Genomic DNA, 14,783 nt, shown 5'->3' with positions numbered 1-14,783 from the left:
CTAGGGTTGAACAAGGAGTATATGGATGAGGGGTGCTGCTTCATTCTTCCCCTTCATGGGTTAGGAAGAACGTGAAGATGGAAAGCTGGAATTTTATTTTGAGCAGCCATTGACAAGTCTGTTTTTATGGTTGGCGTTTGATTTGAAAGCAAGAACCAGTCAATTCACATTAATGGCAAAAGCTTCCATAGCATTTACATGTACTATAGTACATCAGAAACTGAATCAGGGTGCTTTATATTCTTATAATCTGGAGTTGAAGGTGGGAATCTCTCTCTTTAAAAATACCTTTCTATTTTATTACATATAATTTTTGAAACTATGAAAAAAATAAAAGAATACCTGTTTGTGAATTCTAATGAATCTGGATCCTCTCCGTCTTGTCTTGCATTTCTTCCTCTCCGTTCGAACTTTAGATGGGCATCGTGTGGATCGACTAGAAAGATTACAACCGAATCGAAGAGAAATACTAAAATGAAATCAGTTTGTTTTCAAAAGAAGTAATTATCCTTCATCCAACATATATTGCTTTTTAACAGAGTGGACTCGTTTCACTTCACTTGGTTGCAAATTTGCAATATCATAGGTGTTGTTTTTCAAGCTATATTTTAATTGATTCACTTCTATGAAAAAAGAAAGGTTAGAGAATAGTCATGGAAAAGGGTAGGAGAAGACTTGGCTTGAAAGGGACAAATCTTCTTCAGCGCAGAACATGCAAGACTTGGCTTGACAGGGACAAATCTTCTTCAGCGCAGAAAATGCAAAGATTTCTGCAAAGATTACTAACTTGTAGGAGCTTCAACCTTCACTTATTGATTAAAAACTCACGAACATTGACCGGATCAAATTAATATACAAAGTTCCAAATTCCATTAATTTGAAGGTGAAAATGAAGTTTGTAAGGAATAAATTATTCTCTAGGAAAAAAATAAAAAATCAGTCCTTCGTTATTACAAAATTGTTTAACAACGCTGAACAGATGAGAAACCAATTCTATAAAATGAAAAATGAAAAACAATTTCTACAATAGCTACGAAAAAAATAGCAAATCTCCCCTGTTGATACCCGATTAATCCCCTGCATTTTAATGTTAATCAGGCAACCGTTTGTCAGACCTTGGTCTGATTGGTTCTTCTCAGTTCCATATCTGCTCTTACATTAGCATGCTCTTTTATCAAGGTGGATTTTGATAGACCTTTATTCATCTTCTTCTTCATCCTCATCAAAATTGAAGGGGAGAGGTACTGACTTGAAGGCACGATATTTCCCAGCATTGTTCAGGTGTTCATTCTCTATCCTGAAAATCAGGATTTCAGTTCCAGTTCTTGTCAGTGAAGCAAATCATGATAAAATATACTTACTTGCAGGTTGCAGTTCAACCTGATTTTTTCTATTGAATTTATATCACTTCAAAACCAGAGCTAATAAATAAATAAACAAAAACCCTGAGCATACCTGAAGAAATTCCAAATGCCACGGCGAATAATCTCTAGGATTGCAACTATCATAATCAAGCCATTTTTATGTATGGAAGATATTTGGAAGTTCAGAACAGTTTGGAGCCAGGCAAATCTCAGTAGAACATTCAAGATCTACAAATGCATGAAGAAGTATTAGCTGCTGAATGTTAATGCAATTACAAATTATATAATTTTTTTCCTTCTTACTAACCATGGCTCCAAAATACACACTTTTGTGAGAGATAAGAAGCTTGTCTCTCAACCATCGGTTTTTTGAGTTGCGTTGTAGAAGACCCCAGTCAAATACAAGGTCCCAGTAAGTGCTAACAACTGCTGCAATGACTGATGTAATTGCAGCTAGCACTTGCCAAACTGGCCCCTTACTCATACTATAAGCTGTCCTAAAAACAACAGCCAAAATGGTTGAGAAGTATTTCAGGCCATTGTATCCTTGCATCGGATCTTTCTCTTCGAACAACCGTCGGAGGCACTGTAACATACATAACAAACTGTATTGAGAAATCACACATCAACATGGTGTTTTGAGGAAAGGGGAGGACGTGGTGCAAGATCTCACTACCTGAAGTAGGCGGCACCAGTAAGGAATTACAGCAATTATATAAAAGAAAGTTTTGTAGACATGAGAATCAATGCAGGTGTCTCTTCTATGTTTGTAGTCTCCCCAACCATAATAGCAGATGTAGAACTCCAGGCTTCTAATGGCTTGTACCTGGAATTGAACAATAATAACTTCTATGTTAGTTCATCAAACAAAGCAAAAGGTATTTGGCACAGTGGGTACACAACATGAGCAACAACACCAGACCTGGCTAGTTAGCTGGTCAGCAAGTAAAAAATCCGGGAGAACAACCTGTGAGGAAAGGCAATAAATACAAATAAATAAACGTGGCCTGATATAATTTCTTTATGCTTTCCAATTGATGAGTCTGCTTCATCTTGTACCTTGTAAAGAGGGGCACAGATGCAGCGGAAAGCACATTGGAGTAGGAAGAAACGACTTGATCGGTATAAGATGTCAAATGGGCAAAATGTTATGGCAAGTACGAGCTGCAGAAGGAGAAAGTTCATTAGTCAAACAAATGCTAGTCTTTGCTCATTAGAGGAATGAAAAAGGTTGGCATGTCTAGAAATCATACACAAACTATTCCAAGAGGGACTAGTTCAGTGAACGCCTTGTAATCTTTTGTTATGGGATCCATCTCCATGTCTAAGTTTGACAGCACACTGGCAAGTGCAAGTGTTGCAAGTCCTGAGCTCATGAGGAATATTTCTCGATATCCCAATTCAGTTCCTTGTTTGAACCCAAATATGAAGGGATAATTGACTCGGTAACGCCTCCAAAAGTATATATTCATACCATACGTCATCATGTGTAGGACAATGAATGTAAACAAGCTGCAAGGAAAATTAAATTGACTTGTTACTTCATACATAACTTAGTTTAAAAAGTGAAAATGTCCTGAAGCCAGAACTGGGTCCTGGTACTATGCCATATCATGGCCAATAGTGATGAGATCAGTAAAACAGAGCCTGGTCTAATTTCCAGTGTCATTTCCCTCTGACAATTGCATTAAGGTTTCAACAACTGCAAATATAATGAAACTGGGGATGGACTTAATTAGACTGGTAGCTACTTGTCCTATCTTTTCATATAAACAGAAATGACTTGGCCAAGGTTTACCTCATTGGGCCAGAAGTTTAACCCCCAAACAGGAGCAACTGCTGATAAAAAAAGAGGCCAGCCAACCTAATATTTTTCTATTGCCTGAAGATTGAGGAGCTGAGAGTTAATCCGTGGCTCACCTGTAGAGGGGAAACATGGTATTCATATATGCTGTACCCCCAGCTTTGTTCAAGATTTTTCTTGCGCGTATAATCAAAATAAGGGCTACAAGTAAGGCTCCAGCGCAACCAGCAAAGAAGCCTGAGGAATTACCATTTACAGAATGAATTAGTTCCCTGGATCTGAAGATCCAAATGGATAACTTGTATAATAAACATAATGTAATTAGAGAATAAAAGAAAGTTGGTAAAAGTTGGATTCAACTTAGTAGAGTAATATTGAGACCAAAACTTACCCATGGAAAATGTTATTCTGTGCCTTTCTCTCTTTGCCTTCGGTCTCAAGTATTTAATGCCTTTACTCCGATTTGAATTTGAGAAGTGCTTGATGAAGGTTGCTTCCACTCTGTCCATGAGCCTAGTGATCTGTGAGAACAAAACCAAAACAGATTAGTTGATTAGTGATCTCTGATATACCGCTTTCAATGATCGCACTGTATTCATTCAAGTACAATTACTTAACATTAGCCTTTTTATTCTTAACCAAAGAAAGCATATAGAATCGAATAAATAGTAGTTTCATCCAATTGAACCAGAAGCATTACCCAGAGACTTTGTTTTGTATTTTACATTTTTCAGGATAAAAGCATTACCCGAAGTTGCTAAGTGCATAGTTCATACTAACCTCATCCGAGCTTCCAAGATAGGAATTGTCAACCATATTTAGGTAAGCCCTCGATGCACTTCTTGAAGTGACCTGGGGGGAAAAATTGAGGAAATGAATAAGAAAAGGAAACATTTCCTGATTTTACTTGCATCAAAAAAAGAATCTTGATTTCAACTTCCGCAAGCAACCATGACATTTGGTATATGAAGTCATTATTAGAGAACTAATTACTAACCTTATCATATTTTTTCATGATCTTTGAGAACGCCAAGAGATTCAAAAAGCTGTTTCATGCAGTTTTTTAAAATGTAGGTAAATCAACTTAATAATTCTCAAATCACCTCGAAGAGAAAAATCTGTACGTATAGCATGTAGGGTTTAGTTACCTGTAGCTCTTAAGAAGTCGAAGCTTCTGATAAAATTCGATGAATGCCCGCTTGAGTTGTGCCTCAACTTTCTTGAGGTCGTTAAGATTGAGGTCTCTGTTCTTGGGGACCTTGAGAATGCCTTTAATGGTGGAGCGGGGAGTCTCCAATGTGTTGTTGAGCTTCGCACGGTTGCGAATCTGTAAAGGGGCTGGTTTAAAGCCCTTGACGTGGTTTGGCTTCTCTTCACGAACGCCATTGGATTCAATGGCTTCTTTCTCTCCACCTGAATTGTCCGAAGAATCTCCTCTGTTACTCTCCTCAAGTACTTCTTCTATTTCATCCAGGTGCCCTTTTTCTTCATTCCCTCTGTTGCTCAATTCTACTTCTTCGATAAGGCTCATGAATCCTTCTGCATTTACATTTTGACTTTGTTTAACTTCCAAGTTCCAACAATATGAAATGTTTTTCTCTTGATTGTACTAAGGGTCTTTTTGTATCAATTATCATTCTCTATTATGCCTATTTAAAATAAATAAGTACAAAAATTCTTTATGGGTCAAAAATAAAAAATGGTTTGATGAATTTTATCGAAAATAAATTATAAAATGAAAAATAAGTTTGATGTCAAAATAAAAAATTATTAGTAAATAATATTGAGCAAGTGATAAAAGAGGAAAAAAAATATGGTTTTCATAAAAAAATGTGTATTGATTATTTTACCCTCATCTTATCATAAAATTTTAAGTGAACTTGTGCATAAATGAAGAAAATGAAATTTCACCATAATTCATAATAGACAAAAAATTAATTATGAATTTTAGAAAATTTTCTATTATTTTAAATAAAAATAGAACTGATAGTAAATGTCAAACAACTTAAAATAATGAAAAAAATCTCATAATAGAAAATGAGAATTGATACCAAAAAGAGCCTAAATCGTATTATATGAAAACAAAGCAAGGGTGTTAGATTTATCCACACGGAATTGTTGTCGTTGTATCCTAACCCGTGAAGGATCTAATATGACTTGGAGCTATATTAAGCATAATCTTTCTGTTCCATCCAACCGGTAGATGGGTGATGCATGGATTGAAATAATGGCAGTCATCGGATGGGGAAGAATTGTACTTTCTGAAAATATACTGATTATGTTTGAGAAAATTACATGATTAGCTGCTTTTAGGTATCCCCTTACAAAAATAGTTACTCAATGTTTCACTTTACAAAATTAGCCAAAACTGAATTTGCATTTATAAAACCAGTCAAAATATTGATTTTTCACATTTTTGGACATTTTTTACGCTTAAAACTGATCACATCAGGTGGAAAAATCACTATTTTGTCCAAAAGGGTAAAGTCATTATTTTTTCATACTCTTTGGACATTTTCACCCCTATGCCGGTATAGTCAATTTTAGGAGTAAATGTCCAAAGAATGTGAAAAAAGCACTATTTTTGCTAATTTTATAAATGCAAGCTCAGTTTTAGCTAGATTTGTAAAGTAAAACATTGAGTGGCTATTTTTATAAAAAAAAACCTAAAAGTAGCTAATCACGTAATTTTCTCATTATGTTTCAACAATTTTCTAAGGGTCTGTTTGGTTACATGATGTGTTATTTCCATGGAGAAACACAAGCCCACCATTATCATGTATTGAGAATGTTGCATATGTTGAGTGCTAAGGCTCATAGACGTCCAACACGATGAATCAATGGATTCATGAATGCAAAATTTATACCCGTTTGATTGTGAAAATCTTTGAATATATGAAATCTAGAGATTTCACTTTTACTATAAAAGTCTAAACAGTTGCACATTCACAAAAATCAACAGTTAATTTTATGAATTATGACTCTATAGATTTGAAATCTCTAAATATTTGAAATCTTCAGACTCATGTAACCAAACAGGCCCTTAATTCACAGAGGTTCCGTTTCAACCTTGGCATCCAACGGTTGCCATTTTCCTGTTCATGGGTTGTCCATCCAATGGTTAGATGGATTGGACGGCTTGGTCAGAGAGGATCTGGTTCTAGATGATTAGACCGGACAAGAGTACCTGAACGAAGGGTCCAAAACCATCTGCCGAGCCGACGTATTAACTGGGTTAACTCGGTCGACTACGACCCCTTCGATCCAAGCCGGATCCATACCCTAAATCTCTGATGGATAATTTAATTTAATAATTGCAGTATCCGCCAAGTTGGTTGGATATCATATCTAACGCAAGTTGTTGAAATCTTAATGATCATCAACTTGGAAATTTCTGGATGAAATGCTTCTCAGGTTGAAACAAACTTCACCGATCTGAAGACTGAAGGTGGTTTCACTTTCACGATCAAAAAATTAGGAAAAACCGAAAAAGAGACTGAAACAGCTGAAATACTCACTGATAGTTCGAGCACGGGAGGGAGTAGAAGCATTCAGTGCAGCAGTAGAAGCACGGACATTCGAAGCAAGACGCATCATCTCTGCATTACGATCGAAATTCTCCAAGACGCCTTGGGCGTTGGGATTCTCGATTCTCATCCGAAAATCAATCAAAGCATCCATTTGTTTATTCAACTCTGCAGCTTCCTTAAGAACCTCATCCACCTTGTCTCCGTAAAACTTGTTTACCTTGTTGAGCTCATCGTCTAGCCTCCTGAAGTACACCAGCTCAAGCTCTCCTCCTTCCTCTTCCGTCATGAGAAAGCTCGACTGGTATTTGCTAGAATGATCGAGTGAGTCAGTACTACGAGTAGTTGTATTAACATTAATAAGTATCACTTGATCTTCAATGTCTCCTGCACCGTCGGCGTGAGGAGAACTCTTGGAGTGCCTCTGGGTTAGGCCACTGAAAGCTCTATACATTGTCATCTTTCGCTTCAGGCCTGTTGGAGTGGTGACTTGAGGCTTAGTTCTTTGCTTGAAACGCATTATCTCTTTGAGAAGAGTCTTGAGATGGTTGTAATCCATGTAGGCTTCTTGCCATTCTGGCACCATTTGAGAAGCAAACTCCTTCCCAAACTTCATTATTTCTGGCTAACAGTTATATAGCTTCCTTCAAAATCGATCTGCAATGGTTATCAGATCTTATAACAAGCACAGTGAGACTAGAAGAGGCAGCTGGATTGAACTACAAAGCAGAGATCAACTGAGATATTGTGTTAAGGCAGATTAGGTTCATATTTATAGAGGCATTCATTACATGATTGTGAAAAGAAAGGAAGAAAGATAGAGAAAATGCAGGCAGGCTGCTTTATTGACCATGGATGTTTGAAAGTTAAAAAGGAAATTTAAGGTGACATTCCTATAAAGCCCGAAAGGATCGAGTGGTAGTGCTGCTTTGCTAGCTTCTTCTTCCTGTTTTGGAATAGGAAGATAGGTTAGATAAAACCTAGACATGGTGGGCTGGAATTTTGAGCAGCCACTGACAAGTCTTGGTGGTGGGCTGACGTGGCTTCATCTCTACCGTTCGCAGCTTAGTACTGCGCATTTACTGAAGCAAAATCGCATTTAATCACCATCTACATGTATTATACATGTACTTATATCTTATTCTGATGAAGTGGATGGGAGAATCTAGCTCTAGTATAAAAATACATACCTTCCTATTTGATTCCATAACTTTGAACTTGTGAAAATTATCAAAAAAAGGCTTTGAACTTATGAAGAAGTAAAGGATATGAGATTCACATCCTAATATTTTATTTTCTTGCAAGTTGCTGCAATGCACTACTAGGATTGTATCATTTGGCATTTTCTTATCCAATGGTTGCAATTAAAACCACTTTGAGAGAAATTTTAAGAACTAGTATAGGCCTTATGGATCTTATGTTCTTTTACCTAATTTTTTGACTTGGAAATCCAGCATGGAATGATGTACCCAACCGTGTTTCTTTTTAATAGAGTGGGCCCAATTCACCTCACTAGGGTGCCAAATTATAAGTCTTGTTTGTAGAGCTATATTATAATTAATTTCTTTCTATAAAAGAGAAATATTAGAGAATAGACATGGAAAATGATAGTAGAAGACTTCTCCTATAAGGTAAAGCCGTAAAAGTACATCAAGAACATCTCTTCTGGTTAGATAATCACTGTTAAGTGACGATGTAAGCAAATTAAGTAATTCAAAAGGACAAGAACGATCTTGAATGGAAAACCCAATCTTGACTTGTTTTTTGCCGTCATTTACTGTTTGTGACTACTTTCTCTCCCAATTATAAATACTTACAAAATTTAGATGATATGTGTCGTGAATAGTGTACTTTTAAACATACATATTAGAAATTTAATTTTATGGAGCTGACTGATGAGAGAGTACTATAAAAGCACCTTATTTCCTATTTGATTACATATTTTAAAATTACAGGAAGAAAAAAAAGGTGATACAACCGTGTTTGACTCGATTCACTTCACTGGTTGCTGTATCATGGGTCTTATTTGTAGAGCTATATTTTAATTAACTCCTTTATCCCAAAGGAAATATTTCAATAATTTCCCCTTTACCAAACAAAGACAAATTGAAGATATTTCAATAACTTCCCCTTTACAAAAAAAGACAAATTGAAGAATATGCATGCATGCAAAATGGATGGAAGATGACTGGACTTGAATGTGCATGGAAAATGGGTGGAAGATGACTGGCCTTAACCTGGAAGGGGCAAATCTTACTCAGCACACAAGATTCAAAGATTACTGCCTTTTTCATTGTTCTTTCTTTTTTTTTTTTAAAGTAAATTTTTTCATTAAGATTTGAGGAAAGGGGGAAAAATAATCCAAAGATGCAAACAGAACCTACAAGCTCAGGTGGTTCAACCAATTGACTCATTGCTTAATGAACCACGAGCAATGACTGTATCAAATTAATTTACCTAAAGTAAATCAAATTTAGGCGTGTGATTTTGAATGACTTAAGCACAAATAGAAATAGTTGTCGCCTTATTTTTCAGGATATTCTTCATTTACTTTTGTCTTTCTTGTACATGCGTTATCTTTTAAAATCCTTGTAATTGTGTAAAATATATATATATATATATATATATATATATATATATATATATATAAATATAATTGGTTGGACAGGTATCATTCAATTAATCCTTTAAACACATTTAATTAAAAAGAGACCAGAATGAGGAATATAAGTAAGAATATGAAAAATAAATAGGTGGATTAGATATTTTTTCCATCATTTCGGGGTAGTGTTCAGATGCAATATTGGGGGGCCATAATGACCTTTTTATTCGTTATCTTTATACTTGAAAATTTTCTTCAGTAAGAGGGAGCCAAGTGCTGATATTTCACATATGAAAAGAAAGCCAAATGATCAAAGAACAAAAGAAAGAGGGTCAAAAAAAAGTAAAAAGAAATGGGGGGACCTTTAAGGTACCTCCTCCCTTGTTGTCATTTTTTTTTTGTGAGAAACACAAATTTATTGAGGGGCTAAACCAAGGCCGATGAGCAAAGCTCAATTGCCGTCATTTATAATGAATTTAAAAGGAAGGTTGGGCACACTGATAGGGTTACACCACGCATTTGGAGTCATTAGACTCGACGACTCTCAATCTAAGTATTTATTTATAGTGGTATTAATTATAGTATCGAATGTTAAATACTTCGCTGATATCTCAAAAACTCAAAAACTTATCAAAGGAATCGAGTTTAACTCATAATCTATTTCGTACTTTCATGGGAATTTCTTGGCAGAAAAAGCCTCTTTCGGTTTAGGTACTTCAACAGCAGCAATTAGAGAATCCGTTTTGTGAGCACATCCACTTTGTGGGACTAAGCTTGTTGCAAATTCGGACTGTAAATATGTTATTGATGCTTTTAAATGGCATTAAACATTCGCTGGCTGGACTGGATAGGATTTAGGATCTTAGATGAGCTTCTATCATTCAAGAGAGCCTTTAATTTTGTTTATTTTATTTTATTATAACTTTATTAGTAGGCCTGAAAACTGTTTTCCAAACTTAATGCTCGTGGGGCTAACTGTTTTGATTTTTCTAGGTATTGATAGAATTGTCATTACATGTATGATAGTTTGGTCACTTTTCGCTCTTTGGTTTAGTTTGAATCTTTTGTTTTCATGCAGCTGTGTATCTGTACTTTTCTTTCTTTAATGAATGAAATATTGTTTATTAAAATTAAAAAAATAAAAAAAATAACAGAATTGTCGAAATTGCTTCAGATTAGCGGGAAGGAATGGTCAAGATTTGGGTTTGAAATTTTGATCTCAACCATTGAAAAATACAACCTGAGGGAAACGGAAGCTGAGCTGGGTTTACGGATGGCAGGGTTTTGATATTTTTTTCCAGGTCTCTGAAGCCCCCAAGAAAGGTTAGAATCCATAGACTCGTCCAGTTAAGGCTAGCAATAAGGTAAGGGTAAATTCGTCATAGAAACTTCCAAAGGCAAACGCTTATCCAAAAGAATCCACAAACTCCAGAATCAACGGCTACAGGTCCTTACCTATCGATCCGTTGGGTTGTGAAATAACTGAGAGACTCTGAAAGAAATCATGGTCATGGCCTGTCTGCTCTCTCTCCCTACCTCGTCTTTCTCCTCATCTTGTTCTTCTTCATCTTTCCTTTACTCTGCTAAAGCTCAATCTTTCCCAAGAAAGAGACCGGTTTTTCATCTTACAAGGTCTCTCATTGTCAATTCACTTAGCTCGCCGGTTACTGAGACAATTCCACCAGTAGTGCAGAGCTTCTGGAAGTGGGTTCGTGACAGAGGAGTGATTTCAGGTAAATCTCCTTATGTAATGCCTGAAATTGTCCCGGAAGGGTTGGGTTTGGTTGCTCTAAAGGATCTATCCCGCAACGAAGTGGTTCTTGAAGTACCCCAAAAGTTTTGGATAAATTCTGACACTGTAGCTGCTTCTGAGATCGGGAAGGTCTGTGGTGGATTGAAACCATGGATTTCTGTAGCTTTGTTTCTTATAAGAGAGAAGGCGAGGGAGGATTCACCATGGCGTTGTTACCTCGACATCCTTCCACAGAACACTGATTCCACCATATATTGGTCAGTGTGGCTCATTTCTTGGGGTTTTCAGTGTATTTTTTCACTCCTGAAAACAAAAGTTTATTGGCTTCTCTGTAGAAAGCTTCTATTAAGACATCTTAATACTGCTGTTAATAAGTGTTGTTTGATGTCTCCAGTGCAGGTCAGAAGAGGAGCTTTCTGAAATTCAGGGTTAGTAGGCTTTCTGGTTACTACTTTCTATTTTCTCAAATGACATTTATTTGTAGTAACATATTCAACATCGTTTATTTAAAGATTTCCGTGTATGGTGAAACAACCAGCAATGGAAGTTTGCTTCCTTTAGTTTGTTGCATTGTCAAATTAAACTCTGCAATTGTTTAGATGAATCAAGTTGAATAATGGGCTCTAAATTGATGAATTCTTAACTCCTTGTTGTGCAGGGACACAACTATTGAGCACAACATCGGGTGTGAAAGAATATGTGCAAAGTGAATTTGTTAAAGTTGAGCAAGAAGTCATTCTACCTCATATGCATCTCTTCCCTACTCGTATTACAGTGGATGACTTCCTTTGGGCATTTGGGACTCTCAGATCAAGGGCATTTTCACGGCTTAGAGGCCAAAATCTTGTTCTAATTCCTGTTGCTGACTTGGTAACATCTCTGTCTCTTCTTCAAGTTGTCCTAGGGCAGAGTTCTAAATAAAGAACCAAACAGGTATTCAAGAATAAAAACATGGCTCTGTAGATTAATTTACTCAAATTTGAAAAATATGGATTAAAACTGATTTTTAATCAAAGCAACAAGAGAAATAGAATGATTTCGGAAAAACAATTTCATTAGTTTCCCCTGAGACATTTTTGTTGAATCATCTATCTTTGTTCTCTATATACTCATGCATCTGATTTCTTTCTCAGATCAACCACAGTCCAAGCATAACTACAGAAGAATATGCGTGGGAGACCAAACAAGCAGGTCTCTTCTCCAAGGATCTCCTGTTTTCTTTGCGGACACCAGTTTCTGTTAAAGCCGGTGAGCAGGTGAAATTTTTATAAAGTTGAGTAACTATAGGTGGAAAAACATTCTGATTTCATTTTACACATAATGGAATAATAGGTACAACAATATTGAGACAAGTTTATGTCTATATAACATAACAAATCAACAGAGAAATCTTAACCCTGAAGCATGCAAAGTACTTCGAAGCAGCTTGCAGATTTTCAAATGCGCCAGAAAATAAATTGAAATTCTGAAAGTTTATGATATCAATGTTAAAGTGTAACTGGATCTAAATCTATGGTGATAAACATCATGTTGGCTTCTGTTAAAGAGATGCTATTGAATAGTGAACATAATGGCTCTAAAAGTGCCATGAATAATGCCAATTACAAGTCTTGATGACAATTAGGATCGTTTTTTGACAGGTCTTGATCCAATATGATATTGGCAAAAGCAATGCTGAGTTGGCATTAGATTATGGCTTTATTGAATCAAGAGCAGAACGCAATGCATTCACCCTTACACTGGAGATTTCAGAGTCGGATCCTTTTTTTGGAGACAAACTTGACATTGCTGAGTCCAACGGTTTGGGTGAAACTGCTTACTTTGACATCCTTCTTGGCTGTTCACTCCCACCAGCAATGCTTCCATATCTACGGCTGGTGGCTCTTGGAGGAACCGATGCTTTCCTTCTTGAGTCTATATTCAGAAACAAAGTTTGGGGATTCCTCGAGTTGCCCGTTAGCCGTGCCAATGAGGAGCTTATATGTCGAGTAGTAAGAGACGCCTGCAAGTCCGCACTCTCTGGCTACCATACCTCCATCGAAGAGGTAAGAATATTTTTTTCTATCTAATTTATGATGTTCTTTGGTCATAGTACTATAGTCTCAGGGATGGGCCTTGGCACAATGTTTGGTGGATCACAGTTGTAGCCTGAGGTCAACGCACCGAAACAGTGTTCCAGCAAAAATTGTTGGGGTAAGACCATGTAGGAAAATTGCCCCCCTCCCCCCTCCCCGTGGGACTTTGCTTGTGCAAAAGCCTTTGGCACTGGGTTCACCCCCTTTTTTGTCATAGTACTATAGTCTTGAGTGAAAACCATTAGTTAGATTGAATTGTCAGGATCTACAATGACCCAGCTGGAAGGTCCAATTTCAATTGGTACAGAAGTACTACCAAGCATAGGCATTGACTCATCACTGAAAAGTAAAATTGGGTGTATATGCACAGTTATCTTGTGCGACATTATGGATAGACTCTGGAGCAGTTATTCTAGGAGATCCAAACAATTCAGAAAGTGCATGATGAACATACTTCAATTCTTTTGTACTTCTTTTAGTTGTAAACAAGACTTGAAATTCCCTTTTATCACTTACCTGAGCCAGACTCAGTGCACGAACCATTCAAACTCCTGACACCTGCATCGGTACCCCTTTTTGGAGGCAATTACCCATCAAAAGGGTGCTTATCTGACGTCTTCAATCTGTGAAATAGTCAAGAGCCTTATCAAATCAATTGAAATTTAGACATGCTTATTCATGATAAGCAAACCTGTGCTATTTTTTACTCCTTACTTGAGTTATAGGTTTTCCAAGGTCAGTTGGAAAATGTCTTTTAGAGATGGAAAGCATTTTTACATTCTTCTAGGGTTAAGATTTGTAACATAACCAACAGAAATTCAATAAAATTTTATCTCATATAAATGTTTAGTTTAATTGGATACACAAATGTGGTTTGCAGGATGAGAAGCTAAGGAACGGAGTGAAACTGGCCCCAAGGCTTGAAATAGCGGTTGGAATAAGAATGGGTGAGAAGAAAGTATTGGATCAGATTGATGGTATATTCAGGCAGAGGGAGCTAGAGTTGGATGAGTTGGAATACTACCAGGAAAGGAGGCTCAAGGATCTTGGGCTAGTTGGAGAACAGGGTGAAATCATCTTTTGGGAGTAGAGCAAGTAACTATCATAAGATCATAGTGAAAGCAAAACGAGAGGTAGGAGCAGCCTCATATGAAGTACCATTAAGATGTTAAAGAAAAGAGAGAATTGTGATGAGGCTTTTGTTTGTGTCATTTTAGTCTTGAGTGGCAAGGATTATTAGAAATTTCTTGAATCTTTAGTGTAATTATGCCTAGATCACGCATAACTGGAAATTTTATGGAAAATCCTCTCCCATTGTAGGTGTGAAAGTCAATTCACAGCTTGTGCTAGAACCTGTACAAATCTCTAGCATCAAAACTCTGGAAGTTCTGGGCAGTTTTCATCTCTCCTCAGAATGCCTACGGAAATTTATCTGTTAGAACATGCTTGGAAATGCACCCAGAAAGGAATGCAAATTGCAAGGGAAATAAGAGGGTATAGGGGGAAAATGGGATGTTCCTATGTTCTTAGTGTCTCATCGTCTGAGTGATGCTGGATTACTAGCGGACTTTAATCTGGTCAGTTCAAATGGAAAACAATTTCTCCAAATCTCCCAGTATAAGGGATTCAAAGCTCAGGTAAACAATGAAGCAACTCTG

General features: G+C 36.7%; 2 protein-coding genes across 2 annotated transcripts; one reads left to right on the top strand and one right to left on the bottom strand.

Moving 5' to 3' along the window:
* Positions 1 to 889: 889 nt before the first annotated feature.
* Positions 890 to 7,602, bottom strand: LOC149020244 (phosphate transporter PHO1 homolog 3-like). The gene is made up of 13 exons (XM_089148352.1): positions 6,687 to 7,602; positions 4,317 to 4,707; positions 4,166 to 4,214; positions 3,949 to 4,020; positions 3,560 to 3,689; positions 3,285 to 3,405; positions 2,618 to 2,876; positions 2,424 to 2,528; positions 2,287 to 2,331; positions 2,041 to 2,190; positions 1,672 to 1,950; positions 1,456 to 1,592; positions 890 to 1,297 (listed from the first exon to the last, which is right to left on the bottom strand). The coding sequence occupies exons 1-13, from the start codon at positions 7,309 to 7,311 to the stop codon at positions 1,198 to 1,200; spliced, it is 2,463 nt and encodes an 820-aa protein (XP_089004478.1). The 5' UTR covers positions 7,312 to 7,602; the 3' UTR covers positions 890 to 1,197.
* Positions 7,603 to 10,741: 3,139 nt separating this feature from the next.
* Positions 10,742 to 14,641, top strand: LSMT-L (Rubisco methyltransferase family protein). The gene is made up of 6 exons (XM_089148351.1): positions 10,742 to 11,307; positions 11,450 to 11,478; positions 11,709 to 11,920; positions 12,184 to 12,306; positions 12,691 to 13,095; positions 14,006 to 14,641. Exons 1-6 carry the CDS (start codon positions 10,802 to 10,804, stop codon positions 14,213 to 14,215), a joined length of 1,485 nt encoding a protein of 494 aa, XP_089004477.1. The 5' UTR covers positions 10,742 to 10,801; the 3' UTR covers positions 14,216 to 14,641.
* The last annotated feature ends 142 nt before the right edge of the window (positions 14,642 to 14,783 follow it).

The sequence above is a fragment of the Hakea prostrata genome, chromosome 3, assembly GCF_041222555.1.
Source record: "Hakea prostrata isolate BN-2017 chromosome 3, UWA_Hpros_2, whole genome shotgun sequence".
In the NCBI taxonomy this organism is placed as follows: domain Eukaryota; kingdom Viridiplantae; phylum Streptophyta; class Magnoliopsida; order Proteales; family Proteaceae; genus Hakea; species Hakea prostrata.
This window is presented reverse-complemented; position numbering and strand designations above follow the sequence as displayed.

What these genes read in the sequence shown, in the direction of transcription:
- LSMT-L (XM_089148351.1), top strand. Translation starts at nt 10,802, where the DNA reads ATGGTCATGGCCTGTCTGCTCTCTCTCCCTACCTCGTCTTTCTCCTCA. An exon ending in GGAGCTTTCTGAAATTCAGG is followed by an intron (nt 11,479 to 11,708) that starts GTTAGTAGGCTT and finishes CTTGTTGTGCAG; the next exon opens with GGACACAACTATTGAGCACA. An exon ending in ACCATACCTCCATCGAAGAG is followed by an intron (nt 13,096 to 14,005) that starts GTAAGAATATTT and finishes TGTGGTTTGCAG; the next exon opens with GATGAGAAGCTAAGGAACGG.
- LOC149020244 (XM_089148352.1), bottom strand. Translation starts at nt 7,311, where the DNA reads ATGAAGTTTGGGAAGGAGTTTGCTTCTCAAATGGTGCCAGAATGGCAA. An exon ending in CTGACCAGCTAACTAGCCAG is followed by an intron (nt 2,191 to 2,286) that starts GTCTGGTGTTGT and finishes GTTCAATTCCAG; the next exon opens with GTACAAGCCATTAGAAGCCT. An exon ending in GGCATTTGGAATTTCTTCAG is followed by an intron (nt 1,298 to 1,455) that starts GTATGCTCAGGG and finishes CCTGATTTTCAG; the next exon opens with GATAGAGAATGAACACCTGA.